This window comes from Rhincodon typus, chromosome 28, assembly GCF_021869965.1.
Source record: "Rhincodon typus isolate 14 chromosome 28, sRhiTyp1.1, whole genome shotgun sequence".
NCBI lineage: Eukaryota > Metazoa > Chordata > Chondrichthyes > Orectolobiformes > Rhincodontidae > Rhincodon > Rhincodon typus.
Window position 1 is genome coordinate 6,148,058 of NC_063359.1, and position 25,384 is coordinate 6,173,441.

The following is a 25,384-nucleotide window of genomic DNA, read 5'->3' on the forward strand; positions in this document are numbered from 1 at the left end:
GTTTGGGATTTCCTGAGAATCACATCTTGTAAATGCTCAATTACAGCATCATGCAGTGAAGTGACAAATCAATGGATAATATCTGAAAGGACTATCTTGGACTCTTAAACTAATGTACTCCACTGGTAACTGTTAGAAACAGCTGGTAGGTGTTGATGTTATCTTTACACTTCAAACTGCTAGTGTTCACCTCCCTTTTGTCATTGAGTTACATCTGGTGAATTTCTTTGGTTTTAAAGTGAGAGATGAAATGCTAATGTGCGGAATCAAGTTCAAATTTAGGTCTGTCGGTGTCAGGAACTCCAGCAATCCTTCCTCTGTCCTGCCCCAACATTGGGTATCAACCCTAACCTTCAGCCAATCAGAAGAATCTCTGACTGCACAGTTCCAGACCGGGATAGCAGGAGGTCAGGTTCTGATGAAATTTACAAATTTATGAAATATACAAATTTATGAAATATTCAAATTTCATGGTACATCCCTTTTATCTAATTGACCTGTTTAGACAGATCATGATGCATTTCTGTAGCCATCATATCCTGAGGTGGGACTGGAATTTTCTGGCCTAGAGTTAGGGATGTTACCACTGGACATAAAATCCTCTCCACTTTTATGGTCTATGCTGACTCATGAAAACTGACCAAATTACGTGGAAAGGGTGAAAGTTGTCCACTGAGCTATGAATACTGGAGAGTGTAGGTGAGAGGGAATGCGTAACAATAAAGGTGAAATATTATTATTGTCCAACTCCAGGTGAATGATCAAAAGAATCATGAGAAGTAAATACCTTCCACGTGTCTCATTTGTATTTTTTATTTAAATGTATTTGTTTTTTGTTCAATATAACATTTATCCTAAATGAGTTACTGTATACTTAACACTGAGAGAAACAATTACACCAAATACAGAGGTTTAAGCATTTCAGTTACATCAATGAGGGATCTCTCCCAGGGGTAGACACACAGTTACTGATCTCACTCTCACAGGTCAGATGTATCCACTATTAACACAATGTCAGAAACCTCTCCCTACCTTACAGCACACTCCAAAAATCCATCAGCAAAGTACTGGTTTCAGAATCCAACACCCCCTAGGTTGTTTGCTTGGAAAGGTTGCTGGGCAATGGGAGAAATACCATTGGTGCTGGGTTAGTTGCTGGTGCATTGACCTGGGCTGTAGTCCTGGTTCTGGGAGAGTGATGCGACATAGCTTCCACACCAAGGAGATTATTTGGTCCACTGACCAATGAAGCTGGAGGTAATAGTTTTAAGTTATGAACACAGGTTGCATAGACTCGGCATTTTATAACTTTGGGAATCGAAGATTAAGGCGTGATCAAATTGAGGTGATTGAATTATTTGATAGGATAGATGAAAAGAAACAATTTTTTCGAGTTAGCGAGTCCCAGTGTTTGAGTTAACCCATTCCAGGTTGAAGTCAGAAAGAAACCTTCACACAATGAAGGCAATCTGGACCTCTGTTCTTAAAACCTATTAAGGCAGGAGTCAATTGGACATTGCAAAACTGACAGTCATAGAGTTTTGTTATAGACTCAGATCACAGATCTAGGCAGGGTAAATCTGGATAAGATTCAGGCTTGAGGGACTGAATGGCCTACTTCTGTTACCATGAGTACAGGCCCAACAATGTGGGGACAGTGGTGTAGGCTTTCATACCATTTTCCCATGGCCCTTGTGGATGTTTTTATAGCAATGGGGTATGAGGTGGTTGGGGGCGAGTGAGGAGGCAGTGAGATGGAATGGTAGCACCAATGGAGTGGAACTGCAGTCACTTTGTAGTGATAAGGAGCAGTCCTATTGGCTGCTTTCTTTTTGTACCTGCTGGCATTTCCCCCTAAGCCACATAGCCCATGGTCAATTGCAACATTGCTGTTGGTGAGGCCTCTTCTGGAGTGCTGTGTCAAGTTCTGGTCTCCCAGTTATAGGAAGGATATTATTAAGCTGGAGAGGATTCAGAAGAGATTTATTAGGATTTTGCTGGGAATGGAGGGCTTGAGTTATAAGGAGAGGCTGGGACTTTTTTCACTGGAGCTTAAGAGGTTGAGAGGTGACCTTACAGAGGTTTATAAAATCATGAGGGGTGTAGATAAAGTCAATGGCAAGTGTCTTTTCTCTGGATGAGGGATTTCAAGATAGGGGACAGATTTTTAAGGTGAGAGGAGAAAAGTTTAAAAAAGACGTGGGGGCAATTTTTTTATGCAGAGAGTAGTTCGTGTGTGGAATGAACTTCCAGAGAAAGTGGTGGATGCAGATACAGTTACAACATTTAAAAGACATTTGGATTAGTTCATGAGTAAGAAATGTTTGGAGGGATATGAGCCAAGCTCAGGCAGATGGGACTAGTTTAGTTTGGGATATGTTCGGCATGGACTGGTTGGACTGAAATGTCTGTTTCCGTGCGTATGACTCTATGACTGAGACCAGCACACACTTCCTCTGGATGCCAACAGGGAAGGGACATTGACCCACTTAGATCTGTTCCAAGAATTGCCAGGTAAGGAATGTCAAAAGCTTGATAATGAGTCCATCTCTCTGGAGTGAGCATGAATGATATTCCTTCAGCTCATAGCCTCAGAAAAGCATTAACCCTATAATGACACTTATATTCACCAGTCCTTGTCATCCTCTTGCATGACCCTGTGAGATATGATCTGCATTGAACCTGTCGTAAAGTGAACCCAGGTAGAATCTCTTTAACAAGTTCTTCCACTACAGTTCTGGGTGGGGTTCTCATGTAAAGGTCAGTGAGGCCCCATGCTGTACAAGGGTCTGGGGCCCCAGTCAGCATGCCTACAGAGCGAAGCACTATGCTAGATCTTACTTCATATCAGAAAATATTACCAGCACCAAAAGTAAATTTACATTTTAAAGAGTAACCTTCAAGAAAAAGTTGCAGAAAAAATACAAATTCAAGTTTGAAATACAGTCTTAGAGTGATTCACAGAGTCAGTTCTGAATAATATAGACTTCAGGCCAGATATGAAATATTGTGAATTCTGATTATATATTAATGCTTTGATATAATGATGATTTAATATACTAATCTGATATTGTATTACAGCAGGAATAATATAGTCAGAAAGATTACATTGCTATCTTCTCACACCTTCTCATCCCAAGCTATCTGTCTCCTCTGTCTCACCCACTCCTCATAAACAGAATCATGCATCCCCATCCTCATTATGTTCTTTCTCATTGCTTTTTGCAAGTGCTAATTCACATTGGGGTTTGATTCCTTGCTGGGTGGTAACATCCGGCAGTTTACACACACACATAGTGCTTGAGCTTACATTATGAGAGGAAGCAGTTCATTTGCTCTGATGTGGTCAGGTGGGAGATCGGATATAAGCCTGACCCAGATCTTTCTCAGCATCCACCCAATGCGTTGCTTTTCACTCCAGATCACTGGGCAGTACCAAGACTGGCAAAGCCAGTTGAATTGCTTGATAATAATAATTAACAGTTACCTACACAATTTGTTGTTGAATTTGCATCTAGTTCTGAGAAGCAGAAAGGATTCACTGGAAGTTCAAATACTCACCAAAGCACTACATACGTTTTAGTATTTGTTGGCCAACCTGATGAGAATTAGGTTCTTGTTACAGTCGTAAAATATTCCAGAACATTTGGCCCATTTAAACTATCCAGGCTCTTCGCAGTCAGTCAAGTATTAAAGTTGCTCCCTCTCACTACCTTCTCTGTAGCTGTAACACTATACTCTGCATTCTGTTCTTTTACACTGATGTACTTATGTAAGGGATGATCTGCCTGGGTAGCATGCAAAACAATACTTCTCACTGTATCTCAGCACGTGACAATAATAAACCAAATCAATCAAGAATCTCTTTTTCCTTTGAAAGGACATGTTTGTTTCCCCTTTTGAGAATTACTAACTCAATCTACATCCACCAGTCCCTCAGCGATACCTTTCAAATCACAACAACAGTGCATTTAAAAAAGTCTTTCTCCTTGTCTCTCCTAGTTCTTTCGTCAATTATGCTAAGTCTGTATCCCTCGGTTACTGAAAACTGAAACTATTTCTCTTGATCTGCTCATAAAAAAACTGCACGTAATTTTGAGCACCGCTTTTAAATCTCCCATGACCTTGCTCTGCTGTTAAGAGCTATTGCAAATCCTCCACTCACTGACGTTCCCCAGACCTGCCTGCTCCCCAGCACCCTCTCCAAATGAATAATTTTAGCAATTGAAGACAATGGTCTAAAACATCTAAATAGGGACATTTTAAAATAGCAGCAATCATTTTAACACATTGATTTAAAGAAATAACAATCATGCTATGAGGTAGATTGAAAAGAAGTCTGTCACTGGTGAAACCAATCATGTAAATTATGATATGTTTTTGACTGAGGAAGGCTATAAAATTTAGTGCAAATGGAACAGAACCTCTCTGTCCAGTTTGTGTTCAGCTTGACCACAAACCTTTTCCTCCAGTTAAAATACTGCTCATATTGAGTGCTGTTCTCCCTCAGATCCATTAGGAAGCTGGCCAGTTCCTTCTCAGAGGCAAAGTCGTTCACATGAATGAAGGAATCCGGTGGGACAAACCTTTCATAGTTAGCGCGTGGAGGTCCTAACACCACAGGAACAGACGATCCCATGAAAGAGTTTCTCCATAGCTTCTCCGTGATGTAATCTGTGTGAACGGAGTTTTCAAAAGCCAGGTAGAAGGCATAGTGAGAGATTGTTGGCAGCAGCATTTCGCTGGGGAGGAATTTTCTGGCTGCTCTCCCATAGACATCAATTGGCATGTGCTTGGACAGATTGGCATGCACCTTTGCCCTTAGACTATTCTTGTGATAATTGCTAACAACCCATGTCGAAAGGCGAGATTTCTTTGGCATGGAGAAATTGGTCATTTGTTCACTTTGGTTACTTGGTAAGAGGGTTCCATAAGGGATGAAGATGTCCGAGTCTGTCCTGTAGGTCATAGTCCAGTTGAAATAGCCATTGAATTGATGAATCCTCTTTGTGTTGGTTGGCGATTCCAAAGAAACCCAGAGCCACTTCTGGTTGGGAGGTCTGGCCAGCTGTGGTAGTCTGGAGCTTTTGAGCTGGAGCTCCCTGTGGTGAAACACAACAACATCAGCACGATCAAATATGGACCTGTTGTGTGTGAGAATGCAGTTGGCAACACCATATAAATCCAGGCAAACATCTTCCCTTGGAGTGGAGTTTGCATGAAATGGCCAATGCCAAACCAAGATGACGAGAGGCTCTTGAATCTTCTTGTAGCTTTTCCTAGTCCAGATCACTTGGTTGATGTAACAGTTAATCACAAGCTGCAGCAAATAGACAATCACGACTAGCAGGGCCAGGATTTTGCCCGTCTTCAATGTTGATAACAAGCATAAGTGCAAGACTGCCATGTGCTGGTTTGCCAATGAGGGAACAACGACGGCAGGCTAAATCTTGTAGAAATCTTCGCACCGATGTCTGTTGAGTATGAACTGTTGTGAGCTGTGTCTGTAAAAACACATCAGGGAGATAGTGGTTAATTTGCTGTGCCTTTGAAAGTGCCAGTTTCTCAACACAGCTAGTACGAAAAGGAAGTGCCTATATTTTGCATAGTTCACTCAGAGTTCAGATTGGCATTAAGGCTAATCGATCACTTTATGCAAAATATATTTAGCTCAGTTTATCTGTTTAAAGCCAAGACCTTCACAATGTCAAACACAAATATTTACAAAATTTAGAGGGCACAAATAATTGAACTATCAAAAAAAGTGTCTGGTTTCTAAATCAATCAGGACTGAATGTCAAAGTGACACTGAAACTCAAACAGTGGAAGGAGAATCAAACAGATTTTCCTGACGGCTCCCCACCTCCTTATCCAAGTAATTCTCTTTCCTAAAGCCATACTCCTACTTATTTAGACTGGGGTCAATTCCAACACCCCAAGTATTCTCACCCAAGAGGACAATCTTCATATCTGAGCTCAGGCTATTCCATCACCTAGAGGCATCACTGCTGAGTCCTATCCCTTGCTGGTGCTGGGACTGGATTCAAGCAAACGTTTTGGTCCCTGGTTCATCTTATTTCTCCTCTCCCAATTCACTTCCTCAATGTGCCAAGGTACAGAGTTGTGTTGAGCACAGCAGCTTTACTACTGCACTGGCTGAGACCAGTCTACAGATGACGTACTGGAGATTGAATGTGAAACCTTCCTTCCTGAGCTGGTCCAACACCGATCGAGCCATCAAGACATTCTTACTGTCAGCTAACATTCAAATCAAATCATCTCAAGATTGCAATCGGCAATGATGATTACATTCTTGACTGAAAAAAGAAACATCTCATTCTAAATGTTGCCAATCTTTTATATCTCAGTCTGATTTTATTGGCAAGTTCTAACTCCACCCGCACAGCACTTGGTCTAGAAAAATGAAAACATAAGCTGCTCAATTGCTATGAACCTGTTTGACTAAGCCAATTGGCTGGCTTGAATCAAGTTCACTTGTTGAGTGGCTATTTTGTTCTTAGGATCTCAATTACAATTCTGAAATGTGTGCTAGATAATACACTGAAGGTCTTATCCAGCAACCTTACTTCATTTCGTTGTAACTGCTAGTTATCTCATGCAGCTAGACACACTGGTACTATGTCCAGGAAGCAGCTATGCTGGGAGTCCTGTTGCCTCTGAGGCAAAAGGTTGTGGGTTCACAGTCCACTCTAGTGACTTGAAAACACAGTCCAGACTGCTTAGTGTGGCATTGAAACATTGCTATACTGATGGAGCTGCTGCCTACCAGATGAGACATTAAACTGAGGCCCAATCGACCCTCTTGTCAGGATATAAAAGATACCATGGCACTCTTTGAACTACAACTGCATAATTCCCCATGGATTCTGGTCAATATTTATGACTAAACCAGATTATCTGGCTGTTATTGCTGCGGTTTTTGTGAGATTATCCTATGCACAGAATAGCTGCCATATTTCCTACATTATAACAACGATATACTTCAAAAAGTACCTCATTGGTTGTGAAGTACTTCAGGACAGATCTGCAACAAAATGCAGATTTTGGCTTTTTTCTAGCATTTAACAATTGCAGAATGTAAGAGACCTGGTAAGCTTAAACTATTAAACAACTTTGTTAACCAGTGAACATGTGATATGTTGAAATATTTATCCACTTCCTAATGGAAAACAAACAAAAAGGTTAAATTTAACTCAGAGCTACTCTGTTGGGATGCCTTTTATATTCATATATGTGTAGCATTGTTGTTTCTTGCAATTTTTGCTGTTTTGAGTGGAGAACTACCATTTCTTGTTTTTCCTGTGAAGATTCAAATCAGATTGTCTCACACCTCTCACTCATCCCTTTCAGCATGACACCAAACCAATACTAGACAAACAAGAATATTTTTAGAACTGGGCACAATTTCTGGACTGGGTCATTGATTAGAAACTGTCTCAAAGTGTGACCTGTAACAACAGAAAGAACACCTACCAAAGCATAGTATTATTATTATTTTTTAATTCATCAGAGCAATGATAAGGGAACCATTTCCACAGTCAACTATTGAACATTACCAGGTCTGACTGTGACAGAATAGTGCCTAGCAACATAACTTGCCTTTCTATGCCATCTCACAGTCTCACACTCCAGCCTGTTTTAACCTGGCCTTATCAAGCATAAAAGAATAGTCCAGGCAGGTTGGTTAATGCTCATAGGGAGGTTAGGATTAAGCTGCCTCTGTGGCAATGGCTGTCCTCCCTCCGGTTCGACTAACCTTGCATACTTGGCAGTTAGCTCAGTTGGCTGAATAGCTGGCTTGTGATGCAGAGTGAGACTAATAGTATGGGTTCAATTCCCATGCAGGCTGAGGCTATCCTGAGAGTCTCTTATTCTCAACCTCCCTCTATGCCTGGGATGTGGTGAGCCTCTGATTAAACCACAGTCAGTTGAAACTTTTGAATGGAACCATGGCAACTTCATATTCAAGAAACAATAGCTTGTGACCATGCACTTATGTTGCCTGATTGTGTTCAGGAAAAATTCCTAAGGAAGCATGTGTCCATTCCAATGAAAGAGGATGCACTTTTGGAATTGGTTCTTGGAAATGAAGTGGGCCAAGTATGTGTGGAATGATCTGCCAGAGGAAGTGGTGAATGCAGGCATAGTTATAATGTTTACAAGAGACTTGGATCAGTACATGAATAGGAAAGGTTTGGAGGGAAATGGGCCAAATGTAAGCAGGGGAACTAGTTTAGTTTGGGAACATGGCTAGCATGGACTATTTGGACCAAAGGGTCTGTTTCCATGGTCGAACAGGCAGTGGCATTTCACTTTCAGACCGAGACTGGATTGACGGGGCAGTTCAGAAGAAGGATATCGGTCGCCTTTCTCTCAATTCCTCCTGCGGGAGGTGGAAATTGTCTCTGCCACATCAATACTGAAAGCATGAGATTGCTCCTGCCAAATGGGTCAATGCCTCCATTCAAATCCTATGGCTGAGAAACATCTTGATTGGTTCAGTTAAATGTTGAACCTTGTGTTGCATTTACTGTCCACAAGTTCTAGGGGGTGGGCACTGAACCACAAAAGAAATGAGGCTGCCCACATTGTTGTCAGAAATATTGAGCCCTTCATTGTGGCCTTAGTTGGTCAAAGTCCAGTTGTGGACCGCAGTGAATTTAGGCATTGAGAATCTGTGATTTGCAACATACAAATCCAGACCTTTTTTGTGCTACTGAGCAAATCAAATACTATTTAACTAAAGGTATATGATTTTCTGACATCAAGTGTTGCTTGTGTCCACTCCAGTAGGCAAGGTAAGTAGACAAGGCCAGGGCAGAGGGAATATAGTGTGGTTAAGTATAAAGCTATCCAGTTTGGGATGAGCAATGACAGTGGTGCATTTCTTAACCAGTGACAAACTGTAAAATGTTATGCTCAAAGGCAGTCCATAGGCAATAAGACCTCAACAATAAACCAGCATGGGCTGATAAGTGGCAAGTAATATTCATGCCACACAAATCCCAGGCTATGACCATCTTTTGACCACTGCCCCTTGACATTCAATGGAATTGCCATCAATGAATACCCTTCTATGCGTACATTCTCTTCATCACTGATGCTCAGTAGCAGCAGTATGTACTACATACAAGATGCACTGCAGAAATTCACCCAAGATCCTCTATACAAAAGCCTGGTTCGGCTACAGCTGGAGTATTGTGTCCAGTTCTGGTCGCCTCATTACAGGAAAAATGTGGAAGTGTTGGAAAAGGTGCAGAGGAAATTTACCAGGATGTTGCCTGGAATGGAGGGAAGGTCTTACAAGGAAAGGTTGAGACAGCTAGGGCTCTTCTCTTTAGAACGACAAAGGATGACAGGTGACTTGATAGTGACTTGATTTATATGTGTGTGTGCACATGTGTGTGTGTGTACATGTATGTGAAGGAGAGAGAATGTGTGTGAGTGTGAGAGAGAGTGTATAATATGGTCGGGTCACCTGTAGTGCAACATGAACCCAAGATCCCGGTTGAGGCTGTCCTCATTGGTACCGAACTTGGCTATCAGCCTCTGTTCGGCAACTTTGTGTTGTTGCGTATCCCGAAGTCAGCAGACTCCTCAGAAGACAGAAATGCGATATGACCAATAGGGTACCCTTCGTCATCCAGTACTTCCCGGGAGCGGAGAAACTACGCCATGTTCTTCGCAGCCTTCAACACATTATTGATGATGACGAGCACCTCACCAAGATCTTCCCTACGCCTCCACTTCTTGCCTTCAAATAATCACCAAACCGTAAACAGACCATTGTTCGCAGCAAACTACCCAGCCTTCAGGACAACACCAACCACAACACTATACAACTCTGTCATGGCAACCTCTGCAAGTCATGTCAGATCATTGACATGGACACTACCATCACACGTGGGAACACCACACACCACATACACGGCAGATACTCATGTGACTTGGTTAAAGTTGTCTGTCTCATATGCTGCAGGCGAGGATGCCCTGAGGCATGGTATATTAGCGAGACCATGCAGACGCTACGACAACGGACGAATGAACACAGCGCAGCAATCGCCAGACAGGGATGTTCCCTCCCAGTGGGGAGAACACTTCAGCAGTCAAGGCCATTCGGTCTCAGATCTTCATGGTAGGCTGATGGAGAAAGCGAAGTCGCATGGGGTCCAGGGTGTACTAGCTAGATGGATAGAGAACTGGCTGGGCAACAGGAGACAGAGAGTTGTAGTGGAAGGGAGTTTCTCAAAATGGAGAACTGTGACCAGTGGTGTTCCACAGGGATCTGTATTGGGACCACTGTTGTTGGTGATATACATAAATGATCTGGAGGAAGGTATAGATGGTCTGATTAGCAAGTTTGCAGACGACACTAAGATTGGTGGAGTATCAGATAGTGAAAGGGACTGTCAGAGAATGCAGCAGAATATAGATAGATTGGAGAGTTGGGCAGAGAAATGGCAGATGGAGTTCAATCCAGGCAAATGCGAGGTGATGCATTTTGGAAGATCCAATTCAAGAGCGAACTATACGGTAAATGGAAAAGCCCTGGGGAAAATTGATACACAGAGAGATGTGGGTGTTCAGGTCCATTGTACCCTGAAGGTGGCAACACACGTCGATAGAGTGGTCAAGAAGGCATACGGCATGCTTTCATTCATCGGACAGGGTATTGAGTACAAGAGTTGGCAGGTCATGTTACAGTTGTAAAGGACTTTGGTTCGACCACATTTGGAATACTGCATACAGTTCCAGTCGCCACATTACCAAAAGGATGTGGATGCTTTGGAGAGGGTGCAGAGGAGGTTCACCAGGATGTTGCCTGGTATGGAGGGCGCTAGCTATGAAGAGAGGTTGAGTAGATTAGGATTATTTACATTAGAAAGACAGAGGTTGAGGGGGGACCTGATTGAGGTCTACAAAATCATGAGAGGTATAGACAGGGTGGATAGCAAGAAGCTTTTTCCCAGAGTGGGGGACTCAATTACTAAGGGTCACGATTTCAAGGTGAGAGGGGAAAAGTTTAAGGGAGATATGCATGGAAAGTTCTTTACGCAGAGGGGGTGGGTGCCTGGAACGCATTGCCAGCTGAGGTGGTAGAGGCAGGCACGATAGTGTCATTTAAGATGTATCTAGACAGATACATGAATGGGCAGGGAGCAAAGGGATACAGATCCTTGGAAAATAGGCGACAGGTTTAGATAGGGGATCTGGATCGGCGCAGGCTTGGAGGGCTGAAGGGCCTGTTCCTGTGCTGTAATTTTCTTTTGTTCTTTGTTCAGGTAAACGTCCTCCAAGGCGGACTTCGGGATACACAACAACGCAGAGTCGCAGAGCAGAGGCTGGTAGCCAAGTTCGGTACCCTTGAGGATGGCCTCAACCAAGATCTTCGGTTCATGTCACACAACAGGTGACTCCACCACACTATATACACACACACACACACACGTGTGCACACATACATATAAATATATGGGCTGAATTTGCAATTGCAGATATATTCTATTTTGTTCAAAACGTGCACAATTTGTAGACAGTTAATATGGCATATTATAAATTCCTACTTTTGAAATAAAACCAGTCTGACTCCAAGTTGATACACAGCCAGATTGTAAACAAGGGGTCACACCCAAAATGCATTGTCTGACCTAAAAAAACCTTTAGTTATCTCAGGGAGTGACTTGAAAGAAATTCATGGATTTGAATATTAATCCGCTCTAACTGATTAAAGATTTAACAGCCACCTTAGGTTTGTTCACCACATTCGCATCAGTTCAATGACCCTTTGATCTTTTGCTAATAAATTCTATGTCTGATGCCACCTCTCTCACTGACGCCTGAAGAAAGAGCAAGACGTCAAAAGCTTGTGTCTTCAAATAACCTATATCCTGGTGTAGTGTGATTTTTCAACTTGTCTACCCCAGTCCAACACTGGCACCTCGACGTCACCTTTGACATGGAGACTGTGATAATGCCAACAAAGCCCATGGGGAATCTCTAGTTAATCTCACTGCGAAGCTCATTGAGTATGAGTTTCCTTGGTAACAGGCAATGGTATACCCAACTGGAACTCATCACCTGAGCCAAAGGACAGTGCAAGTGGTGCAATAGATAACGCATTTAACTATGGATCAGAAAATTATAGGTTCAACTCCTACCTGGTTTGAGTATTGTTAAACAAATTTGGAAGCTCTTGTCGTGCAGTAATAATGTCCCTACCTCTGAGTCTGGAGATCTGGCTTCAAGTCCCACCTGACCCAGACATGTGTCATAACGTGTCTGAATAGGTTGGTTTAAAGCAACAAAAAAGAAGCAAACCCACTAAGGGTTCTAATGATGCAGTGGTAGTATTCCTACTGCGGTAGCAGGAGGCCCAGTTTCAAGTCCCACCTTCGCTAGAGGTGTGTAATAGCATCTTTTAGAAGAGGTTGATGAGGAAAATATCTAAAAAGCAGACCCAGGATACCTTTAGAGAGAGGTTGGCACCACTGGGGATATACTGTTTTATTTCCTTCTTCAACACCATTTTAATTTTGCCCCTTCCCTGCACCCCTCCTCACTTTTGATAACTTGCATTGCCCATAATGGGTTTTAGTTGTAAATATTCAATTTAATGGTGGCTGTTGATAGTTAAAAACAAAAGTCATAGTGATATGGTGATGGGCGAAAAACACAATTGGTTGAGTGTGGTAACATTTCCAGGTAGAAAACTAAAATAAGGCAGAGCCAGGGATGTGTCTGCAAAACTGTACGTCACGGGCTGAGTCCAGCCTTTGTACGCTGCGAGTAGTGGTTTTATTTTGGTGTTCCACAGAAAACGACATTCCTTTCCACTTGGGTTTCCCGAGTTATTTCAGAGACAGAGTCTTCAATGAGTGGTTGTCTTCCTGATGTGTAAAACATCACTGACAGGATCAATGTGGGCATGGAATCTTTTGTATTAGCTCCCAGTGGTCTTCCAGCACAGAAACCCATTGTGGTTTCTTGACCAGAAGCATTGTTTCACTATCAATGGCATAGTGCCCACATGCTAGGTGGATAGCTGATGTGAGACCCGGGTTACCCTCTGTGGTAAACCCAAGTGGCCAATGATGTTGGAAGTCCAAGAAGCGTTACCCATTGTGTCACTGGCCCTGTCCATTGGGTATGCTTTATAAGGGGCTCAGGTGATGAGTTCCAGTTGGGCAGGCCATTGCCTGTTATCAAAAGAACTCGTACTCAACGAGTTTCACAGTGAGATAGTAAGGACTGCAGATGCTGGAAGTCATGGTCAATAAACATGGAGCTGGACAAACACAGCAGGTCAGACAGCATCAGACAGACAGAAAAGTCAACGTTTCGGGTTGAAACCCTTCGAAGTTAATTGGTAATTCCCCATGGGCCTTGTTGGAAACCTAAGCATCCGTTTGCATTTCCACTTCTGCACCATCCACTCCAAGTGTAAAAAGCCATGAAGACTATGCACTTTGGAAATGGTCACAGGCCGTGGGCAATGCTTGAAATGGGGTCTACCACTGAGCTAGTGAATTTTCAACTTTGAGTTGAGCTCTGCAGCTTGAATCTCTTAAAAAAAACACGCAAGCCAAAGGGAATACAACTCACCTACACATCTTCCTCATTGGATAATAGGGGAGCTGATTGTGCACACTGCTCTGGGGAAGCGATGGCCAAATAGTATTATCACTGTTAATCCAGAAATCTAAGTAATGTTCTCTAGACTTGGATTCAAATCCTCCTATGGCAGATGGTGGAATTTAAATCTGGAATTAAGAGTCTAATGGTGACCATTGTTGATTGTCAGGAAAAAACACATCTCGTTCACTAATTTAGGGAAGAAAAATGCCATCCTGAGCCTCATCGTGACTCCAGACCCACAGCAATGTGGTTGACTCTTAGTTGCCCTCTGGTCAGTCAGGGATGGGCAATAAATGCTGGCCTAGCCAGTGACGCCCATATCTTGTGAATGAATAAAAACAATTTACTGGTGCAAGCCAGTAAAAATGCACTTAACTAGAGGTTAGCGTACACCCTGAAATAGGAGTGCCAACATCCACTTCCTGTTCACTGCCTCTCCAGCTCAGCACAGCTTGTTACCAGGGCTCCCAAACCCAAAGATGAACGGATTGAGACTGACTGACAGATAGTGTGAGAGAAAATATCGTCCAGTTGGGAAGAATACTCTGTGCCTGTGCTGTAAATTCTTTGTACAAATCAACGGCTTTTGCTGCCAAAGGGCAGTAAGGATAATAGAAGAAAGGCAGTCAAATAGATAAAGGCGGAATACTGAGAAACAAACACTGGAGAAGTTCAGCAGGTCTGGCAACATCTGTGGAGAGAGAAGCAGAGTTAATTTTTCAGTAAATGGAGTCGAGGTACAGATCAGCCGTGATGAGCCACAGCAGGCTCAAGGGGACTGGAGGACATGGCCTATTCCCACAGCATTAAAGTGAGCAATGTGAGCAAAGTAGGCAAGCTTTCCATTCTGCTATGACTCCAGTGTTTAAAAGCCTTCTGTACTATGTAGGCACTGCATTTCCCAAGCAAGTGTACTGCTGCGGGCCTCTGCTGTTTAATGAAGGGATGGAAAGTTAATCACAACCACGCATTCACATAACCCCACCATTCCCCACCATCTCTCTCTCTCACACATTTCCTCTCTCTCCCTCACAGACACACACACACGTACAAACTTTCTCTCTCACACACACACACGCGTACACACACACGCGCACACACACTCTCTCTCTCACACGCGCACACACACACTTGTACACACACACTTTCTCTCTCACACACACACGAGCACACACACTCTTTCTCTCTCACACACACACGCGCACACACACTCTTTCTCTCTCACACACACACATTCTCTCTCCCTTACACAAACTTACTCTCTGTCACAAACTTTCTCTCTCTCCCTCACACACACACACTTTCTCTCTGTCACACGCGTTCTCTCTCTCCCTCACACTCTCACACACACACAATCTCTCTCTCCCTCTCACACACACACACACATTGTCTCTCTCCCTCACATACACACACGTACACACGCACGCGCACACACGCACGCACAACCAGAAAGAACCAGGAAACCACATTATTCATCTGGCCATGTCCAATGGGCATACAATTGTTTTCACAGTTAGCCTGTTTGTACATGATCTGATGTTGTGCCTGCTAGGCCCAAGGCCTTTTGGCCTCTTTGAGTCCACAGTATGGTGATGGCTAATGTTTTAACGCAGCCCCAGCTTCCTGCTTGCTTAGTTGAAAAGAGCAATATTTCCCATTTTCGACTGGGGAGGGCAGGGTAGTGGGGAAGGGTGAATGTAGGTGAAACTGATGGTATAACTGATCAGGTTATTGTTCTTAGAAAGATATCTATCAACCGTTAGTTTCCAGTTTCTTTCCTTTGATAGTTTAGTGCCTGTGATATTGTGTGGTTTAAACCTGTCAATGAACCTAGGGCATCTTTTTGAGTCATTTTAAAAATCTATAGTTATAGAGTCATAGAGATATACAGCACGGAAACAGATCCTTCGGTCCAACTTGTCCATGCTGACCAGATATACTAAATTAATCCAGTCCAATTTGCCAGCATTTGGCCCATGTCATTCTAAATCCTTCATATTCATATACCCATCCAGGTGCCTTTTAAATGTTGTAATCGTACCTGCCTCCACCACTTCTTCTGGAAGTCCATTCCATACACGCAACACCCTCTGTGTAAAAAGGATGCCCCTTAGGTTTCTTTTAAATCATCCCTTCTTGCCTTAAACCCTCTATTTTGGACTCCACTACCCTGGGGAAAGGACCTTGGCTGGGGAAAGGACCTTGGCTATTCACCCTGTTCATGCCCCTTATAATTTTATAAACCTCCATAGGGTCACCCCTCAGCCTCCAACACCCTAGGGAATATACCCCAGCCTATACCTCTCCCTACAGCTCAAACCTTCCAACCCCAGCAACATCCTTGTGACTCTTTCTGAACCCTTTCAAGTTTCACAACATATTTCCTTTAGCAGGGAGACCAGAATTGAATGCAGTATTCCAAAAGTGGCCTCACCAAAATTTACACATACAATATTCAGAGTGATTCCTTTATCGATAAACTCCATTGTATTATCAAAGATGTTTGACAGACACAAATTGCTGTTTGTAGGGTGAGTGCAGGCTGTTCCTTCATGAAAGATTTTACTATGTATTCAAGCCTCTGTACATTCCCCCAGAGCTGCCTGCTCTATGGGTACTGTTTGATTCCTTTCTCATTCATCAAACTAGGATCCAGTTGTTTCAGCCTTAGACCTGTTTTTCCCAAGGTCTTTGGAGCTCACCAGGCCTTTGTGGTCTGACCTGTCCTGTTCTTCTTTTCATGCCATTGTAAAAAGTAATGAAAGACCTGAAGCCTGTTTGAGGTCCCTCCTACCATACTGCAGTCAGAGGACTGTGCATGTCCCATATTTACTCCCATTGTACTCCCATAGTAAGTCACTGAATGCTTTCAGATCATTCTATCCATTCACTCACTTCACTAAAAACCAGCGCCACCGCCGGTCTACCCAGGAAATCCAGCTAACAGGGGCCATTCAACCCATTGAGTCCATGCTGGCAATCCATTCAATTGCATTGCCCCACACTGTCCCTGTAAAACCCTGCAAGTTTTGACGAAAGGTCACTGGCTTCATTCACTTTGGTTTTTCTCTGCACAGATGCTATCTACCCTGCTGCATTTTGCCTTGCAAGAAAGGTTACTGTTGACCGCCTCTGATGCTCTTCATACTCAGGGACTTAGTCCTCTGCGCTTTTCAATTTCTCAATTAAAAGAGAAATGCAGCAGCAATTGGCAAAGATGGGTTACCAGTCCTCCAGGATTGACCTGAGAAATCTCTAGGACACTGCCGTGTGTGACTCTTTGAAATAAAAGTGTTGAAAAGGGAGACTAAGAACCTGTTTGGCTGACAGGCAAGCATTATCTAATTGGGTTGTGAGTCTTTCTGCTTTCCAATTGGTGTTGGAAGGCAGTACATCAGAGGTGACAGGTGTACGTCTTATGGAGTGTGGTGAATGGTAACAAAGCTCTCTCTGAAGTGTGGACTCAGGTTCTGTTTAAATCTAGAAGATGACTGGAGAATAACAGTGGTAGCAGAGGATGGTTGAGTCAAAATGAAAAGTTTTGGGAAATGATTACTCACCCCTGGCTTTCTGAAGTTCAGCCTCATGACCAGTAGAAGAGTGTAGCTCTCAGTTACTTCTTTAATAAAGTGGAAACTTTATAAAATACTGAAGCAGGATAAGAAGCAATTTGGCTTTGGAATTGGGGTGTGATTATTTAAATATGGATGAAACTTCAGAAAGGTCATTAACTTTCATGGATACATCAGAAAGATGATGTATTCACCACTTATGAAGATGGTCAGATTATGAAAGGCTTAGAAAGACTGAGGATAATACCGTGAAAGAGTACATAATCATAGAATCCCTACAGTGTGCAAGCAAGCCATTCAGCCCATTGAGTGTACACTGACCCTCTGAAGGGCATCCCACTCAGATTCGCACCCCTACTCTGTCCCTGTAACCCTGCATTTCCCATGGCTAACCTACCTAGCTTGCACATCCCTGGACACTATGGGGCAATTTACCATGGCCAATCCACCTAACCTGTACATCTTTGGACTGTGGAAACCAGAGCTTCCAGAGAAAACCCATACAGACACAGGGAGAATGTGCAAACTCTGCATAGTCGCCTTAAGCTGGAAACAATCCTGGGTCCCTGACACTGTGAGGCAGCCTTGCTAACCACTATTCCACCGCACCAGCCATGGAATTCAATAGGTTGTGTCAAGTCTACAGAAATTTCATTCGGAAATTCCCTACTCTGTGCTGGCATTTCAGTTATTGCACTGTGCTAAAGTATCAAGAATGGACAGACTCTTAGCTTTGACTGGAGTTATATTTGCGGATGAACACACTGCTAGAACAAATGTCGGAACAAAAATTCCTAGGAAAGCATTCGTTCCCAGCAGCATTCATCACTCAAAATGGAGTATTCAGCTATTTCGCCAGAAAATGGAGGACCCAATGCTAATAAATTGATGAGACCAGGACATAGGTGACAATACAAAAGAAGAACTATAACTTATCAAAATGAGAACAAAAATACATCAGATGGTTTTACGAGGCAGAGAGAATTCGGGATTTACAATACGAGAATGAACTACAGTGACACGAAGGGTGTAATCAATCAATCAATGTTTCAGGTACAATTCAAACAAACATTGTGAGAGGATACTGCATTTGTCACAAGAAGTTTCAGGCCAACGATGAATGTGTTGGTGGCAGCGTCTTTCAGCTGTGCCATATAAGACAGTGGATCCAGATCTATAGTGTATGGAAGAGACTGGCTAAAATGCCACCTAAATACCCTGAGTGCTAAGGGTTGGGACAAAGTTGAGGAATTTGAAAGTTCCACCAGTTTCATATTTGGGAATGATAACACACTAATATCTTTGAGAAGAGCAGTTATTCTTGCAAACTAGCTGGAATCAGTAATTTTATTACAACAGTTAAGCGTAGTTTTATAGTTTTAGTGTTTTTTTTCTTCTAAAGATGGTGGTAGACTAGCATCTTGGGCTCCTGGCCCAGGGCTTGTCCGCTTCCGTCTGCTTTCTTTGTTTACTTTTTCTCTTTTTACTTTTGATCTTTTTCTTTCTTCTCTCCTCTTTTGGCGACTTCGGCAGTGCGAGAGCAGGCACGGCCTTTTCAGCAGTGGCAGTAACAGTGTTGGCAGTACGGCCGATCAGTGATGGTATCAGTGGCAGTACAGGCAATCGGTGGTGGTATCAGAGGCAGTACAGGCAATCGGTGATGGTATCAGCAGCAGTACAGGTGATCGGTGATGGTATCAGCGGCAGTACAGGTGATCGGTGATGGTATCAGCCGCTTTACAGGCGATCGGTGGAGAAAGCCCCAGGAGGAGGCTGACCAAAACTCCAGGCCAGGGCTAGGCCCAGGGAAATAAGACTTTAAAACCTGGACTTCTCTTTTTCTTTTGGGTAAGGACTTTAATATCTGGACATCCTTCTTTTGGCTCTGTTGTTTTTAATTTCTTCTTTTTTTTACAAATTCTGGTTTAATATTTTGTATTTTAAGATGGTGCCAAAGAATTTTTTTTATTCATTTACATGATGAGGGCATTACTAACATGACCAGCATTTATTGCCAATCACTAATTGCCTGCACTCATTCCTGGAATATCAAAGGATGCGTTCTCAGCTTCCTACTGTACTCCCTGTACACTCACGACTGTGTTGCCAAATTCCAAACGAATGCCATCGACAAGTTTGCTGATGACACTACAGTGGTAGGACAGATACCAAACATCTATGAGTCCGATTACAGAAAGTGCTTGGTGACGTGGTGCAATGAGGAGAACCGCTCTTTCAATTTTGGCAAAACAAAAGAACTGATCATTGACTTCAGAAAGAAAGGAGGAAAACAAGCCCCCATCTACATCAATGGAACAGGTATTGAGAGGGTTGAGAGTGTCTAGGAGTGCTGAAGTTCCTAGCAGTGACGATAGCTGACAATCTGCCTTGGACTTCACATGTAGATGCGATGGTCAAGAAGGTACAACAATGCGTCTTCCTTAGGTGGCTTAGAAAATTCAGCATGTCCACAAGCGCCCACACCAACTTTTACAGATGCACTGTAGAAAGCTTACTGTCCGAGTGCATAACGGTCTGGCACAGCAATTGCTCTGCCCAGGACCGTAAGAAACTACGGTGCATAACCCAGACCATCGCAGAAGCCAACCTTCCATCCATGGGCTCCATTTACACGTCTCGTTGCTGCTGAAAGGCTGCCAACGTCATCAAAGACCCCTCCTACCCTGGTAATGCTCTACTACAACCTCTTCAGTCAGACAGAAGATACAGAAGCCTGAACACACACACGAGCAGATTCAGGAACAGCTTCTTCCCTGCTGGTAGTAGACTGAGCAATGGACTCTCTAACTTCAAATAACGTTGATCTTGCCTTGCGCACGTCCTGTGCAGTGTAACCTGTATGCCTCACTCTGTCCAAGTGTTTTTCATCCTATGATCTGTATGTTCTTGCTTACTATGATCTGCCCGTATTGCTCGCAAACAAAGCTTTTCACTGTACTTAGGTACATGTGACAATAAATCAAATCAATCAATTAGGCAACCACATTGCTGTGGGTCTGGAGTCACATGTAATACATTAATGAACCAGATGGGTTTTTCCCAACTATCGGCAATGGCTTCATGGTCATCACTAATTCCAGTTTTTTTTTAAAACTTGAATTCAAATTCCACCTTCTGCTGTGGTGGGATTCCCAGAATGTAACTGGGGTCACTGGGTTAATGGTCCAGTGATAACACCACTAGACTAGCAACTCCACAGAATGGCAATATTGTACACTTTTCACTGTACTCCTGTATCCCTGTACGTGAACGTATGTGACAATAAATTTCTAATTATTATTAAGCACATCATGGATGAAGAAAGCACAGATGGAAGTGGATATGGAAAATGACAAAGCTATTACTGTATTTAGAAAATCAGTGAAATTGCAATTTACAAAATCGGGGCTCTAATCTATTGAAACATAACCTGGCCACCAATCAGATTGAAGAAGTGTTAATGACATCAAGTGGTACAAATTTAGAAGACAAGAAGTCAATTATGTAACAATTTGCTCATTGATTCTCTGAAAGCTTAAAAATGTTAGTAAAGTTTGTAGGAATAAGGGATGGGGAATATAATAAGATATTGGAAGAGATAAGTGATAGGTATGAGTTTTATGGGGTAATTTTAAGTGAAAAGAAATTAAGTGAAGCTCTTAATTCTATCACTCTATAAAAGGTAAGGACATGGACTCTGTTTAAATACAATTATTTTGTAATTTACAACAACGAGTGCGGATGTACTAACTGACAAATGGTTGGATCTGGGGGAGGTGGGCAAGGTGTGGAGTACACCAAGAGTACACATCACTGCAGCTATCATCCTAGACTCAGTAACTTCATGAGTACAGGGCAGAAAAGAGACAGCCACAAATGATAACAGAGGGAAGCTGCAGAGTCTGGTATCATGCAGAGAGCATTCAGGTGTGCAGAGCCATCCTGCAACACCCAAAGGTCAATCTGAACTTGAGGGTGATGTTATTTTCCTGTTTTGTCTGAAAGCACAATCTTGCTATCTGATGAGATCTGCTATCAGCCTTCTTGAGATAAGTAAGCTTCAACACACCAGCCATGAATAAACAGATCACCACAGGGATTGATGTTCGAAGGGATGAACTGTTGAGGGGGGAGAGTGTTGAGGGTCTGGACTGTGGAGGGGCAGGGGGTCGAGGGACTGGGATTTGGAGGGGGAAGGTGTCGAGGGACTGGGCTGTGGAGAGAGAAGGTGTTGAGGGGCTAGAGTGTGGAGGGTGGAGGATGTTGAGGGACTGGTGGGGAGGGAGAGGTATCCCTTTACATATCAGACAGACAAAAAATTCAAAAATCCCTTTAATGCATGAAACTAAAATAAATGTTCAAAATGAAGAGTTTTCATTTCAAATGTTCCGGCTGATGGAGGGATGGAGGAAATTAATATTGACCAGGACAACAATCCCTCCTGTTGTTTGAAATGTGGCTATGTGATCTTTCACAGATACCTGCGACAGCATTGGTACCTCAGTTAAATTATCTCATTGGAAAGACGACCCCTCTACCACTGCAGTGCTCTCACAGTACTGTGTAGGAGTGTCAGATGTGACATTACGGACCCTCATGTTTCGGACTCAATGATGAGAGAGCTCCACTGTGCCATGACCATCATCTTGCCCATTCCAGTCTTTAACCTGCCGTGTACCAATTCTAAACCCAGCAATGCTTAACTTTCCTTACTCTTCCTTCTCTGAAACCTTTTACAACTGTCCCTCACTCAATTTTCGCCCTCTTCCCAACTCACTGTCAGTAAGCTTTCCACAACCCAATTGTTTCTTCCTCTTTGCTTCCATCACTTTCCCTAACTCATGTTATGTCTCTCAGGGGTAATTCACTGGAAATCAAGCCTGCTTTTCCCAGAATTCTCGTAGAAGTTAAAGTGCACAAAATTCCCCTGTCTACCTGACTTTCAAACACAGGTGGACAGAAAGCATAGACCAGATTTCTGTTCTTATTAAGAATTAGTATTTCCTACAAATACAGTCATTTCTATACGGGTGAGGGTTCCGTTTCTGAGAAAGCCTGTGAATGATGAAATTTGTGAGTGCAGAACTCGTTTAAAAATAACTTAAAACTCATGGATGCGCAAGTTTGCCTATGGATGTTGAATTTTGTTGCTACTTACTTTTTGGCACGATTAGCGAATTCGCAAGTGGTGGATACACGGGATTTACTGTAAATAGATTCTAGATACAGATAAACAATTATGAGCTACGATATTTCGTGTTACAAGCTAAAATTCTAACCTGCTTATAATACTTCCCTTACACATAAATAGGACAGACATAGAGACAGACACAAAAATATAAGGGTGCCCTGGGTGGGGGGAAATACTGGACAATTGTTCAATGGTGTCTGTCCACAAGGTCAGAAGGTTCATTCCTTTTGTCTTGTCAGCTCTTGCTGCTTCTTGGTCTCTCCTCTCCAGGTACTTTTCACTTACTCACAGGAAGCACAGTGACTAGAGACAGGGTCAATCATGGCGTGCTAAAGAGGGTATAAGCAAGGAAGTGGGATTTGCTCAATCAGCATTGCAGTGAATGGGCACAGATATCAATGGCCTTCTTCCGTGCTGTAGCTATTTGCTGAATTGAGTCACTTTGAAAATAACAAGTCTTCCACTGAAGCCCCAACTTCCTACCTGTGACACACCCAGTTTGACACATCAACCAACAAACTTCACAAATAACTTCCTCTCCCCCTCCTAACCGATGAAGCAGAGATCACCTCCCTTATAACAGATAAAATCTTTCAGTGTACAAATACACCTTATTTTTCAAAAGCGATTATTTCTGTTCTATACAATTGTTCCTTCACATCCAACCTACTTTTCTCACCTTATTCTCATTTTGGGCAGCACGGTGGCACAGTGGTTAGCACTGCTGCCTCACAGCGCCAGGGACCTAGGTTTGATTCCATACTTGGGCCACTGACTATATGGAGTTTGCACATTCTCCCTGTGTCTGTATGGGTTTCCTCCGGGTACTCCGGTTTCCTCCCACAGTCCAAAGATGTGCAGATTAGGTGGGTTGGCCGTGGGAAATTACAGGGCTAGGGTGGGGAGGGCAACGGATCTGGGAGGGATGCTGTTTGGAGGGTCGGTGTGTACACAATGGGCTGAATGGCCTGCTTCCACATTGTAGGGATTCTATGATTCTGCAATATTTCCTTGACTCTCAAAAACTGCAATATTTAATTTGTTCACTGTGAATCAGTCTCTTGCATTCAAGCCTGTATGTCCAAAGTGTATGTGCATTCAAGTCTGATTTCAAAAACGTGAGCTCAAGTAATAAATTGTTTTTGACAATTTTCTAAATTGCTCTTCAAAATATAGTCAAAGCACTGCAGATGCTGGAGATCTGAATAAAAACAGGAAGTCCTGGAGAAACACAGCAGATCCTGTGTACCAATGTAGTCAGTCAATGGTTGAACCTAGTTTTAAAAATAAGTCTGATAACTCAGGCGGTAGACTAGTTCCTCTTATTAGAATGTATTTTTTTCTCATTTTCCGTGTATTAATAAAGCTCTGCCTGGTTTCTGCTCTTATAGAGTCATACAGCATTGAAACAGACCCTTTGGTTCAACCAGTCCATGCCTGCCATAATCCAAACTAAACTAGTCCCACCTGCCTGTGCTGGGCCCATATTCCTCCAAACCTTTCTTATTCATGTACTTTGTCCAAATGTCTTTTAAACATTGTAACTCTATCTGCATCCACACTTCCTCTGAAAGTTCATTCCACATACGAACCATTTTCTGTGTAAAAATGTTGCCCCTCATGTATTTTTTAAATCTTTCTCCTCACACCTTAAAAATATGTTCCCTAGGTGTGAAAGCCCCCACCGTAGGGAAAAGGCACCTGCCATTCATCTTACCTATACCCCTCTCGATTTTACAAACCTCTATAAGGTCACCTCTCAACCTTCTACATTCCATTGAAAACAGTCCCAGCCTATCCAGCCTCTCCCAATAACTTAAACCCTCCATTCCCAGCAACATCCTGGTAAACCCTCTCCAGCTTTATAATATCCTTCCTACAACAGGGAGATCAGAACTGGACACAGTACTCCAGAAGAGCCTGTACAACCTCAACATGATGTCCCAATGCCTATACTCAAACGTGTCAGTAATGAAGGCAAACGCACTAAACACCTCCTTCACCCTCTACCTACACATGATGCACGCTTCAGAGAATTATGTACCTGAAGTCCTTCGGTCTCTCTGTTCTATAACACCAGCAAGGGCCCTACACAGATCAGGGAATTTACACCGTCTTAAAGGTTAAAGGCAATGAGAAAATTAAACAAATGCCTGAGGTGTGTGGCCGCCACACAGGAAATAATGTTCTCGGGAATGTCTTACCTTCACGATTGTGGGATATCAGACTACACGACATGGCTTCACCTAACGAAGGGGCAATGCGATTTCAAATCAGACTATAAACCGGACTATAAACCGGTGTCGTCTGACTCCTGACCTTGTCCAGCCCGGTCCAACACCGGCAGCTCTGGCTACTGAATGTTGTACATATGATCGTAAAAATTGCGAATATTTTTATCGCAGGAGCATAAGGTGGGAAAGGGGAAGATGGGTGTGTTCGTCGACGTGTGGTGGACTGTCACTTTAAGAGTCTGATCACGTGACACAGTGGGGACGCCGGCGGTTATTTTGGGCGGGAAACAAGGTGGTTTCTCCCCTGTTGCTGGTGAGTGAGCGTCTCCATTATAAAGATCCTGCTTTTTTTTTAACCACTTAGGCCACCCAGTCCTTGACGCTTCCTGTGTCCAGAGAGGCACAAGGCAAAGTACGTGCCGCGGTCTGTTTCCCCTGGAACATGTTGTTAGTCTATTTGTCGACAAACCGCAGCTTGAGGGCCTCCACTCTGCATCAGGCGCAGCTGACTCACCCACCCTTACCACCTGCCACAAACATGTTGGTAAACTTTACAGCCTCAGAATCAACCTGCCTGGGAATATTATAAACAGATCAGCAGTGACGGTTAAATTCTGAGATAGTAGGAACTGCAGATGCTGGAGAATCCGAGACAACAAGGTGCAGGGCTGGACGAACACAGCAGGCCAAGCAGCATCACAGGAGCAGAGAGGCTGACGTTTCGGGTCTAG

At 43.1% G+C, this 25,384-nt stretch overlaps 1 protein-coding gene across 3 annotated transcripts in view; it reads right to left on the reverse strand.

Moving 5' to 3' along the window:
• Positions 1-792: 792 nt before the first annotated feature.
• The window catches only part of fut7 (fucosyltransferase 7), a 54,956-nt gene continuing 30,364 nt past the window's right edge, over positions 793-25,384 (reverse strand). Inside the window, exons 1-2 of one of the 3 annotated variants that reach the window (XM_020514250.2) lie at positions 24,624-24,718; positions 2,337-5,504 (exon numbers count right to left, since the gene is read on the reverse strand). In XM_020514250.2, the coding sequence (XP_020369839.1) occupies positions 4,343-5,407 (1,065 nt within the window). In that variant the 5' untranslated portion in view covers positions 5,408-5,504; positions 24,624-24,718 and the 3' untranslated portion in view covers positions 2,337-4,342. Of the gene's footprint in view, positions 5,505-24,623; positions 24,719-25,384 lie in introns of those variants that run through there. The other 2 variants (XM_048613841.1, XM_048613840.1) reach the window with 2 other exon arrangements.